Source organism: Kogia breviceps, chromosome 7 (assembly GCF_026419965.1).
Source record: "Kogia breviceps isolate mKogBre1 chromosome 7, mKogBre1 haplotype 1, whole genome shotgun sequence".
In the NCBI taxonomy this organism is placed as follows: Eukaryota; Metazoa; Chordata; class Mammalia; order Artiodactyla; family Physeteridae; genus Kogia; species Kogia breviceps.
The window spans coordinates 17529144-17541960 of NC_081316.1; the positions used below are offsets into that span (position 1 = coordinate 17529144).

Below are 12817 nucleotides of genomic sequence, written 5' to 3' on the forward strand. Positions count from 1 at the left end.
GAAGAGAGCAGCGGGGTACGTGACTCATACAAGACCCCGAAGGTGGCCTCCAAACGGCGGATGGGTCTGAAAACCCAACTTGGGGTGTGAGTTGAGTGTGTGCGCATAGGTGCACAGGGGGTGTGTCCGTCTTTGTACAGCATCTGGGAACAAGTGTCTACACGCAAGGGTTTGTGTCTCTGGGGTGTGCGACCCCAGCAGGGGAAGGGGCTGGACTGCGCTCCCGCTCAGGCCTCTGGAAGTTTCTGGAACCCAGCCCTAGCTGTGAGCCCATCGACCCCGGCTGGACGTTCGGCAATCGGATGCAACCATCTGGGACTGTCTGCGCGGCGTGGTTGAGGGGCGGGGCGGGGGGCGGAGGAGCGGCTCGCGGCCAGCGCGGTGACTCAGCACGGTGGGGTGGGCCGGGCCGGGGCGGGGCGCGCCCACCCATATAAGGCTCGGGGCCGCCGCCGCGGGCGCTGGAGTTCCGCTGCCGCCGCCGCTGCTGCTGCCGCCGCTGCTTCTGCTGCTGAGTTTCGCGTCGCCATCAGTGAGTCCCTGCAGCCTGCGGCTCCCTGGGGGATTCCGAGGGGGCTCCCAGGGTTTTGGGGAGCAGTTGGGGCTCTCGGGGGGCCTACAGCGCCCCGAACAGGGGATGCGACCCCAGGGAGGACGAGCGGGCGCCCTCTCCCCCGGAACACGCCTCTCCCAGACGCTAACAGATTTCTCTCTGCATCCTGCAGTGCCGCCCTACACCATCGTCTACTTCCCTGTTCGAGGTAGGGGCCTGTGACGGGGAGGGAGGGAAGGCAGAGGTTGGGGGCTGCAGCAGCCCACGCCCCTCACCCACCTGAGGGAGGCCCCAACCTCCCTTATCCCTCCCTCACGTGGCTACTAGCTCCGCCTTCCCTGTGCCCCGGAGCTGCCCCTTGCTGGAGTACGCAACTTCCCGGCCCTGGCCCGTCCCTCCGCGGTGTGCTGGAAGATCATCGGAGGAGTCCTCATCTCCTTGGCTCTTTCCCAGGGCGCTGCGAGGCTGGAGTCTCTGCCCATCCCCACTACCCCGTCCTCCCCTCCCCCAGGGCGCTGCGAGGCTATGCGCATGCTGCTGGCCGACCAGGACCAGAGCTGGAAGGAAGAGGTGGTGACCATGGAGAGCTGGCCTTCACTCAAGGGCTCCTGTGTGAGTACTTTTGTCGTATTCCGGGTCAGGGGCTGGGCACTGGGGGGCAAAACTAGGGTGGGGGGCAGCCAAGCTCAGCACCTCTGACAGAGCTGTGCATTTCTCCAGCTGTACGGGCAGCTCCCCAAGTTCCAGGATGGAGACCTGACCCTGTACCAGTCCAATGCTATCTTGCGTCACCTGGGCCGCTCCCTCGGTGAGTCCTGAGGCTGCAGGTGGCCCACCAGGGCAGGGGTCGGCGGGCATCAGTCAGCGTTCCTGAGCATCTGCTCAGTGTTGGCCCCCTGAGCCTCTTCCATTTAAATCAAATCGTCCTGCAACCCTGTGGAGCGGAGGCAAGTGGCGATTATCTAACTTGCCTAAGGTCAGGCCCGGGTCTGTCTAGCAATCCTTGCCCTGTAGCAGGCCACCTCCCACTGAATTCTGAGCATGGACTCAGAGGGTCCTTTTCTTCATCCACATCCTCCTCCCTCCTCCCCGGCCGAGGCTCACAGGCAGCCACGTGGCCTGTCTGGTGGGTCAGGCTCCCCGTCATGCTGTCTGCTCTTCTGCCACCCCAGGGCTGTATGGGAAGGACCAGCGGGAGGCAGCCCTGGTGGACGTGGTGAATGATGGTGTGGAGGACCTTCGCTGCAAATACGCCACCCTCATCTACACAAACTACGTAAGCACGGACACAGGGCTGGTCACTGAGGACAAAGAAAGAAAGGGGCTGGCTTCCTTCTCACCCTGCACAACACCCCTCACGCAGCTCTGACTGATCCTTCCCTTGGGCTGCTTCTGGCTCTGCGGGGCGTCTAGATCCATTATGGACTGGACACAAGACTCAGCCTCCCTGCCTGGGGGAGGGACCCAGTCAAGTAGCAGGCAATGGCAGAACAGCGTGAGGACAGGAGACATCCAGCCAGAGGTGGTCCCTGATCCGCAGCTGGGGGAGGTCAGGAGCACTTCCTGGAGCCAGGTGCAGGAGGAGGAGGCTCTATAGTCAGCTTCTAGGAGGGGTGCTGGCACTTTCAGGTGCACAAGGTATCAGGCACGGAGCACATTCAGGGACTTGGGACCAGTTTAGCAGAGGCAAGGTGTGTGTGCCTGTGTGTGTGAGAGAGAGAGAGGGAGGGAGAGCGTCAGGAGATGGAGCTGGAGGGGCAGCAGGCCCAGGTCCTGAAGGCCTTGAACCAGCTGGCTTGGATGCTCTCTTTGGAGAGTCTAAGCAGAGTCTAAGCAGGTGTCTGTGAGATCCGGAAAGATCCTACAAGGCTTTTGCAACAGTCTGGTGAGGGATCGTGGCAAGAGTGGACTAGCGAAGAATCAGCTGCTGAAATGGACAGGATGCGGCAGTAGCCTGGGGTGGGGAGTGAGGAGAGGAGGGGCGGGGGCTGGGTGAGTGACGATTCACTGAGATGGGGCAGACAGGAGGGGACATCTCGGCAGGGGAAGAGGCCGGGCGTGCAGCAGCGTGAGGGTCAGGAGGATGATACGTGGTGGCATCTTTCTGGCAGGAGGCGGGCAAGGAGGACTATGTGAAGGCACTGCCCCAGCACCTGAAGCCTTTTGAGACCCTGCTGTCCCAGAACCAGGGTGGCCAGGCCTTCATCGTGGGCAACCAGGTGAGCTGGCCCTGTCCCGCCCCTTCCGCACCACCCTCTTCTTACAGATGGCAAACCGGTGTAGAGAGAGCACGTGAGCCATTGGTTCAGCAAAGCTGGGCAGACCAAGGGACCGGCTCAGGCCCCCTGCCTCCCACGTCCCACGCCCACTGAGTCCCGCTCTGCCCCGCAGATCTCCTTTGCCGACTACAACCTGCTGGACTTGCTTCGGATTCACCAGGTCCTGGCCTCCAGCTGCCTGGACTCCTTCCCCCTGCTCTCGGCCTACGTGGCCCGCCTCAGCGCCCGGCCCAAGCTCCAGGCCTTCCTGGCCTCCCCGGAGCACGTGAACCGCCCCATCAATGGCAACAGGAAACAGTGAGGGCTTGTGGCACTCTCAGCAAGAGGCAGGGAGCTGCCTGCTTCTCTTTCCCTAGGACCAATAAAGTTTCCAAGAGGGAAGCAGCGCTGTGAGCATTGAGTTTTCTGGTGAGGGGGCTCCCTGATCCTCTCACGCTTGGGGGAGGGACAGGCAGCTGGACAGGATACGTGAATCCTAAAACATGGCGTGTCTTCCTGGAGCCCTCAACCAGCTCTGTGTTTACTGAACTCCAGAAACAAAGAGAAAAAAAAAAAAAAGAAGCAGGAAGAGAAATCAACCATGGTCCCTGCTCTGGAGATCCCCACAGTCTACAGAGAACAGGCTCACTTAAATAAACATGCTTTCTGCTCTCAGCAGGCCACCTGCCAGAGAGCCTCCATCCAGGATTGTGGGAGCTGAGCGGCCCTTGGCTGAGGAGGGGCCTGGGGAGGTGCTGAGCCGCTCAGCAGCCCCGGCTAGGTCGGTGGGAGGGTCAGTCCCTTCTGCTCAGATGGGGCTCTCCTTTCTTCCTTGTGCGTCGTGGGCACGGGAGCAACACTGGGTGATCCAGGTGGCTCGCCTCCTGCCTTCTCTCACCATCTTTGTTAGCTGGGCGAAGAGAATGACCCAGCCTAGGTGAGCTGGCTGTGGCGTGTCCACAGTGGGGAGGCACTGGGGTGCGAACAGGTGGTGGCTCTCGGGGCTCCCACAGATGGCTGGAGGGAAGGGCCTGTGGGAGGCCCCCTTGGTGCAGCCTGGAGGAGCAGACCCTTCTCTAGGGAGCCTTGCCCAGCATCAGAGCCTCCTGCCCAAAGCAGGGAACCGCTCAGTAAGTCAGCCTCTCTCATTGCTGAGAGAACTCAAAGTAGGTGAGACTTCCAGGAAATGTTATTTGAGGGCCCAGAGGGAAGCAGCTCTGCAGTGACTTAAGGTGTCCTGCCTGCATGCTGCAGGGATGGTGGGTTGGCAGAGGGGTACCTGCACCCATCCCACATACAGAGCCCCACTTTAGGGGCCATTCATGGTGTCAGAGCAATCATGGCTCCAGCATCAGGGCAGCCATGATTCAGTTCATGCCCGAACACCCTCGGAGCACCCCAGGAGCACCCCAGGGGCACAGAACAGCTGAGAGCAGTGCCATTGGGCAGGTGGCTGGGGAAATGGGTTAGAGGCTGGAACAGACATTGCCCTTGGGGGACATTGGCTTCAGGAAGTGTGGATCAAAACTGAAGAGACAGGGGCTCCCCTGGTGGCCCAGTGGTTTACAGTCCGGCTGCTGATTCAGGGGACACGGGTTCGTGCCCCGGTTCGGGAAGATCCCACATGTCGCAGAGTGGCTAGGCCTGTGAGCCATGGCCGCTGAGGCTGCGTGTCTGGAGCCTGTGCTCTGCAACAGGAGAGGCCACAACAGTGAGAGACCCGCGTACCGTTAAACAACTGAAGAGACATGTATCCTTGAACCATCTATAGCTGCCCTTGCAAATAAGGATAATAATTGCTAAAGCTAATGGATTACCTTCGATGCCAAGCATTATACTAAATGCTTTAGTATATTACCTTCCTTAGTCCTCACCACCCTTGAGTAGGTAGGTACTCTTATCCCTATTTATGAATGAGGTAACTGAGTCACAGAACATTTAACTTGTCGAAGAGGGAATAGAGGCACCAGCAAGGTTATATTATTGCTTGTGATCACAACAGGTTGAAAACAACAGGTGTCTGTCAACAGGAGACTGCCTAAGTACATTAGGTGAACACACACAATGGATTTTGCACTGTGAAAAAGAGCAAGGAGGCCTGGATCAGGCCTTTTGGGAGCATGGGGCTGCGCCAACAGCGTGCAGCCCTCTTTGCAAGAGACTTTTTTCTATTGCTCACCGATGATACTTGGGAAAGTGATACTTTCCTGACCCCCCCCCCCTGCAGTTGGGAGGGGCCATATAACATGTTCTGGTCATGTTGGACTGTGGACAGAGTGGGTGAATCACTTCCAAGGACAACATGGAGCAGGACACGTGGTGTGGTTGAGCAGTGGCCTTGTGGTTTTACACTGCTGGCATTTTACAGTTGTTATTGCAGCATAACCTGACCCATCCTGTCTGATCTATCCTTTATTCTCAGCTCAGGCTAAGGGAATCCAGTCACCTCCCAACGTTGTCCTGCCTCTGCAGGTGATCAGGGAAGGGGAGGGGGCTATGACTCTGGGGTATTCTCCTCACTCCAACAGTAGGCCCCTCTGGCTCTCCCAGACCAGCCCCTAAGAACTGTCAGTGATGGGGAACTGAGAAGATGTCTTCATCTGGGAGTGGAGGAAGACACGCAAGCTGAGGGAGGTGATCAGAGAGAGACTAAAGGGCCCAGCCCTCTCCTTGGCCTGGACATTTGGCTGCAGGGTCAAAGTGGGACAGATTCTCCTGGAGACAGCACCTGGACCTGGAGACCATGGCTAGGTGACTTTGGGCACTGGGGAGAGCAAAGAATGGTTTCAGAGCCGGGCCGGGCCTGCTCCTGCCTGGGAGGGCGCTGCACTTGCACACCTAGTCCACTGCATCCCAAAGGCCCGCCCCCACGTACTGATAAAGACCTTCTGCACTCCACCATCTCCTGACCTCAGCACCTCCCTCACCTCTCTTTTGGAAACTCCACTTCCCTCCTAGCTGGTTCTAGCTGCCCTCTGTGAAAATAAAGACCAGCAAATGACAGCAAGCTGTACACTCAGAACTGGCTCCAGCAAGGGAATCGGCCACTGCCAAAGGCTGGCTCCAAGGCAGACAGAGGAGTGAGGAAGCTTTATGGGGGAAAAGGGAGACTTCAGCTGTGCCCTGAATGGAGGCTGTCGGCCTGGGGAGCTGTAGGTGGGCTAACTGGAAGTGGGGGCATCCTATGTCACTGCTTAGGGGAGCAGATTTGGCTTCCTCTGGTTGGTCCTAAGTTGGAAAGGGGGATAAAAATAAAGGAAGCTGTCACTTATTAATCAAGTCCTGGACATTTGGGGTGATTATTTACAAGGAGTATCGTTGGCTTCCCGGATTGTTCCTAGAGATAGCAGTCTGATTTCCTACAAGTCTGACCTATAATGGGCTGGCTTCCTGTCCGGTTACTGTAGATAAGATGTTGGTTTCCAGGCAGGTTGCTGCAGGTGGTGGGTCAGATCTTTTTCCATACACGGTCTGGCCATTGTCCGTTATGTGTTCAGTCTCCTCTGCAGAGAGGTGACCCCAGCTACAGCAACTGGAAGCCTTTTCCTCAGGCATTTACCTTGAGTGGAGAAATCCTGTAGGGGGAAAGCAGGAGCCCACACATTCTCCTTTGAGGAACAGTCCCTGGCTCATTTCTGGGCCCTGGAGGAGACTGAACACTCAGGGGGCACCAGAGGATTAGTCTGAGTTGCCCATGAGAACAGGGAGTCAGAGATGGTGTGCTTCCAGGACACATGAAGGACTCAGGAAACTGCAGGAGTTCGTGGTTCACGTTGCCAATGTGCCTGCACCTGCCACACCTGGCCTGGAGGGCCCTGGGGGCTAACCAGGAGCTGGGCTTCCCCCAGGGCTCTGTACAGCAGGGCTGCTGCCTCCCGCCGAGGTGGGCAGCCCTGAAGGGCCCTGGAGAAGGAAGTTCTCCCCAGGAAGAACTTTGAGTGGCACCTCTCACTGCCCACTTTGCCAGGAAGCAGAGAAGGCCAAGGTCAGCATCCAAAGTCCTGGGCAGAGGCCAGTGCTCAGGAACGTGGAAGGGGCAAGATGCGGGGCGGGGGGCGGGGGAAGCAGGGGAGGTAGGAGCTGGCGTTGAGGTTGTTGGCATAAAGGATTAAGGGAGAGCCTTAGGGTGGCCAGGGGCATGACCCTGCTGCAGAACAAGGCTCCAAACAATCGGGGGTGCTCACCACTATAAGTCTCGCTGCTTCCTCCTACCCCAGCCGACCCAGTGCCTACTCGGTGGGTTTCCAGGCACCTACTGCTGCAGAACAAACTTGGCGGCATAGGAGTCGAGGCCGGCCGGCATAGGCCTGACGCTGCACAGGCCTGGTCTGGCCTCCCGCCCTTGGCCACACGCAGTGGGCGGGGCTAGCAGCCTGCGAGCCTTGGGCGGGTCCCCAAGCTCCATTCGCGCCTCCGCCGTGCCCTCCCGCCCAGCTTCCGGAGCATGCGCAGAGAGGACCGTACCCGGCTGGGAGAGCAGCGGAGGCCTCCGCTAGAAGTGGAAACTGATCCAATGAAAGTCTGCAGCCAGCAAACCTAACAGGAAGTTTACAGTCCCCTCAGTCACCCAGAACTTCCGTCAAACTTCCTGCTCGCTCCTAACACGACAAATATCAACGGACAACAAACAATTGCCAGATATTTGAGGGAAATCTCTAACATAAAAGAGAGAAACAATAATAAACAGGAGGGGGAAAAGGAACTCAGAGAAGATAGAGACTGTGCATGCTGTGCATGAGAAAACTTTAAATAAACTTTAATCAGTATCTTCAGGGAGATAAGAAAAGTTATTACATCTGGAGGATAAAAGGAGGCTATTAAAAAGAGCATTTCCCGGAAAAATTAAAAATATGATAGCAGAAATGAAAAATCTCAGGGGCTTCCCTGGTGGCACAGTGGTTAAGAATCCACCTGCCATTGCAGAGGACACGGGTTCGAGCCCTGGTCCGGGAAGATCCCACATGCCGAGGAGCAACTAAGCCCGTGTGCCACAACTACTGAGCCCGCGTGCCACAACTACTGAAGCCTGCCCGCCTAGAGCCAGGGCTCTGCAACAAAGAGTAGCCCTTGTTCACTGCAACTAGAGAAAGCCCGCGCGCAGCAACAAAGACCCAACGCAGCCAAAAATAAAGAAATAAAATAAATAAATTTATCAGAAAAGAAAAAAGAAAAATCTCAGAAGGTAAAGTTGAAAAATACATATGAAAATAGAACAAAAAATAAAAGCATGGAAAGATGAGGAAAACAGTATTATTCGAGGAAGCCTAGAGAGAGGGAGAGAAGAGGGTAGAAAAAAATCGCAGGGAGCAGATTATCAAATGAATAATACATTTTCTGAGGACTGAAGAAGATGAGCTTTCATGTTGAAAGGCACAATGAGAGCCCAGCACATTGAATGAAGAAGGACCAAAGACTGATACAAAAGCAGATCGTGAAATTCCAGAGCCCCCAGAAGGCAAATGAAGACCCTGCAACCTTCCGGAGACAGAAAAACACCACACACGAGGGATAAAGAATTTGAAATCGGGGCTTCCCTGGTGGCGCAGTGGTTGGGGGTCCGCCTGCCGATGCAGGGGACATGGGTTCGTGACCCGGTCCGGGAGGATCCCACGTGTCGCGGAGCGGCTGGGCCCGTGAGCCATGGCCGCTGAGCCTGCGCGTCCGGAGCCTGTGCTCCGCAACGGGAGAGGCCACAACAGTGAGAGGCCCGCGTACCGCAAACAAACAAACAAACAAAAACATTGAACCTTGAGTCTCACATTTCTAACAGCTTGGGATTAGTCAAGGGGTGTGTAAACTCTTCCTGGTACCTGTCCTCCCAAATAGCCATCAAGGGCTACACAGGGCAAAGAAGAGACTAGAGCGTTTGTGTTAAGGGACAAAGGAGGTGTAGGCAGAATGCCAAGGGACAACTTGGGAATGGGAAAAGGACCAACATGGAGACACTCCAGATACCTAGACCTGATCTACTGGGTGTCTGAGTGTGGATCTGGTGCCAGGGCGGGTGGGCTGAGCGGACTGTACTGGTCCCTGGGACCTGTGCCCAACTGAGACTTCACAGGTCCTCCCTGTTGGAGACTGCAGATGCTGCCCAGTACTTCAGGACAAGTATGAGCCAAAGAGGGACACTGAGACACTGGCAGCCTGACAGGGAGTGGTTCTCACGCCAGGACGAGAGTCTGCAGAGCATGTGAGGGCATCCTGCCCTGGAGAGCAGGGAAGGAGGCTGGGTCACATGCATCATTAATTAATTGTGCTGCTTGCCCCAAATGCACTCACATTGTCCTGTGTGTACCTCACCAGCCATGACTGATTGACTTTACTTTCTCGAATTTAAATTAATGGAAAAAAAGAGAGAGAGATTTCCAGTTCAAGATATTAGAGTAGAACCTGAAATGCACCCTGTCCTTCTCAAACACATCAAAATCAGAGAAGGAAAAAAAGCGTTAATAATGACATTCCAACCACATAGAAATGAAAAGGGGAATTCTGTGTAGACTTGAAATAAGGCTCTCTTTGAAAGAAAGAAATAGGAAGAAACCCACAGCCTGGGGCGGGAGCTGAAGCCTTGTGACTTAGCCAGGAAGCAGGAACACAGCCAAGCCAAATGCACAGGCTTGGGGCCAAGTCCTCAGTCTGTATCCAGTGCTGGAGAGCAAGGCTGAGAGCCTTCCATGAGTGAGGCCAGGTCTCCACCAGGACCATGAGACAGGGGGCCAGAAATGCCCTCCCTGCCAGGTCACAAACAGGGCCAATCCAGAAAACAGGAGTGCAGAATTTGGGATGGAAGTAAGGACAGAGGGAAGCAGCACACCTGTTTTTGTTTCATATTCAGCAGGAGGATAGACATATGAACTAGCTTTTGCTGGAAAAAGAAATGTTGTCATGACTGTTAAAAATGTAAGGGAGAGGGCTTCCCTGGTGGCGCAGTGGTTGAGAATCCGCCTGCCAATGCAGAAGACACGGGTTCGTACCCGGGTCTGGGAAGATCCCACATGCCGCCGAGCGGCTGGGCCCGTGAGCCATGGCCGCTGAGCCTGTGCGTCCAGAGCCTGTGCCCCGCAACGGGAGAGGCCACAACAGTGAGAGGCCCGCGTACCGCAAAAAAAAAAAAAAAAAAAAAAAAAAAAAAAGTAAGGGAGGGGACTTCCCTGGTGGTGCAGTGGTTAAGAATCCGCCTGCCACTGCAGGGGACACAGGTTCAAGCCCTGGTCCGGGAAGATCCCACATGCCACGGAGCAACTAAGCCTGTACGACACAACTACTAAAGCCCGCACACCCAGAGCCTGTGCTCCACAACAAGAGAAGCCACTGTGATGAGAAGCCCGTGCACCACAATGAAGAGTAGCCCCCGCTTGCCACAACTAGAGAAAGCCTGCGCACAGCAACGAAGACCCAATGCAGCCAAAAATAAATAAATAAATATTTTTTTTTTAAAAAGGAAGGAAAAAAATGTAAGGGAAACCACTAAAAATAGAAATAAAATGTGTAACTTTCAAACCAGTACTGGGGAAGAAGGGAATAGCACAAAGAAAACTCAGTTAATTCAGTAGAAGTCCAGAAAATAGAGGAAAAAGAAATAAAGAGAAAGAATGCTAAATAGAAAACACAATATAATGTGGAAGATATATGTTCCAATGGCAATACCAATAAATGTAAACAGGCCAGACTCTCTTTTTAAAAGACAGAGATTGATTGAGTTAAAATAAAACAAAATGAAATTTAATTGGATGTTGTTTTAAAAGCCATCCCTAAAACAAGAGAAAGATTGAAAAGAAAAAGAAAAAAAACCCCCAAATACTAATAAAAAGAAAGCTGGTGTAGCAATAGTAATATCAGAGATCATAGAGCTCAAGGCAAAATTGTTAAAAAAGAGATGCAGAGAAATATTTTATATTAGAAAAAGGAACGATCCATCAAGAAAACATTCTTTAAAATATAGGTGTTCAGGGACTTCCCTGGTGGTCCAGTGGTTAAAAATCCACCTTCCAAAGCAGGGGACGTGGGTTCTATCCCTGGTTGGGGAACTAAGATCCCACATGCCTTGGGGCAAGTAAGCCCGCACGCTGCAACTACTGAGCCTGCGCACCACAGCTAGAGAGAAGCCCACGTGCTGCAATGAAAGATCCCGCATTCCACAACAAAGATCTTGCGTGCTGCAACTAAGACCCGATGCAGCCAAATAAATAAATAATATTTAATAAACTAATATAAAGTATAGGTGTCCAAAATTGCCTCAAGGAAATAAACAAATAGCCATAAAATAAATGGAAATGGTGATCAGATCACTCCTAAGCAGAGCGCCCAGTTTCAGATGGCCTTACGGTGAGTTCTAGTTACACTTCAGGAGATGATAACTTTTACCCTCAGAAAACTCCTGCAATGTATAGGAAAAGGTGGAAAGGGGCACACCTCATTTTAACAAAACTGGAAGAGATCCCCTGGAGAAAATCTGAGCTGGAGCTGGAGAGGTCAGCATGGGCCTTGAGTGCCAGGCCCAAGGACTTGGGCTTTGTCCTGAGGACATGGGGGAACCACGAAGGGTCTCAGGCAGGAGAGGGGCAAAATGGATCCAAGGTTTACAACAATCCTGCTCGTTCCATGGTGCAAAGAAGTGATTGTGGGGGCCGAGACTTGAGGCTGGGGGGCCTCAAGGAGGCTTTGCAAAATTCCAGGTGAAAGCTGATGGGTCACTGCCATGGGGCGGGGCCTGAAGGCACGGGAACAGGGTGTGTTCAGAAGGCAGAGTTGACAGGATGCAGTGGATATGGGGACAGAGGGGCATCCTGGATGCCTCCCAGCTTCTGGCCTGGAGGCTGGTAGGGGAGACAGACATGGACAGTGGCATAGGATGAGATAGGTGAGAGCCAGGGTCTGGGATGCCTTGGAAGAGGGCTTCCTGGAGGAGGTGATACTGAGTGGAGCCTGGCAAGTGGGTGCTCTAGATGGGTGGGGACTGAGTGGAGGACTGAGGGTCAGGAGACCTCAGGCCGAGTTCTGGCAGCTGTGCCGTCTTGAGCAGGCAACTCAGCATGGCTAATATACTCTGTCCTCCTCTGAAAATGGGGGCTCATCATTCCCATGCCCTGGGTTGTGGGAGGATTAAGAAGATAACACATGGCAAGTGCTTGGCACAGAGGCTGGCGCTGGACAAACTGGAGCTCCTGCCCCTCACTCTTAGTTTCCCACGGGCCCATGACCAGCATCTCCCATCCACAGCATCCCCCGGCTGCCCTCTCCCCATGGCCTTGTGTTCCCTTGACCCCGTTAGATAGGGATGAGGAGAGAATCCACCCTCTGGCTCCATCTTGCCCCCCTTCTGCCACCCCAGAGGGAGGGATCCATGGACTCGGGTCTGAGCTCCGGATTAGGTGCGTAATCCCCAGCTCTGTCTGGGCAATCTCTTTCCCTTCCCAGGAGAGGGGGCCTGGGGCTGGGAGTCAGGACTGCTGGGCCCTGGGCCTGGTATTGCCCTACACATCTGTGAGTCCTCAGACAAGGTGCCCAGGCTCTTGCTGCCTCTTTTGGAAACACCACTGACATCCTGAAATGACTGTCATATGTGTGCTGGTGTCTGGGGCACTTTGGGAAGGAAGAAAGTCCTGGGTTTGATTCTAGCTCTATCACTCAGCAGATTCATACCCATGGACAAGAGATGAAACCTCCATGGGCCTCAATCTTTTTCATGTAGAAAATAGAATTAACACTATCCAGGGCTACTGTGGGGAATATATGAGAAAATAAGGACATATTACTTTGTAAATGGCACATCTCTTGAGAGATAGGAAAGGATTATTACAGGACAAGAGAATAGAGGAGCTGGGGAGGGCAGACCAAAATGGACATGTTCATCATGGGACTCAGAGCCAAAGGATTCCAGAGAACTGACAAACTGATTAACACGCGTTAATCAGGCTTCCAAGACTTCAAGAGAAGGCAAAGAACAGAGGCCCTCCTCAGGTCACGGGAGCATTGTGGGGTGGGGAGGGAGTGGGCAGAAATGCCC

The 12817-nt window shown here is 54.3% G+C and overlaps 1 protein-coding gene across 1 annotated transcript; it reads left to right on the plus strand.

Annotated features, from left to right (window-relative positions):
* The first annotated feature begins 418 nt into the window (after positions 1 to 418).
* On the plus strand, positions 419 to 3213 carry LOC131759878 (glutathione S-transferase P). Its single transcript, XM_059069434.2, has 7 exons — positions 419 to 532; positions 726 to 761; positions 1065 to 1165; positions 1274 to 1361; positions 1726 to 1829; positions 2665 to 2772; positions 2945 to 3213. Coding segments are annotated over exons 1-7 (627 nt in total). The 5' UTR covers positions 419 to 531; the 3' UTR covers positions 3134 to 3213.
* The last annotated feature ends 9604 nt before the right edge of the window (positions 3214 to 12817 follow it).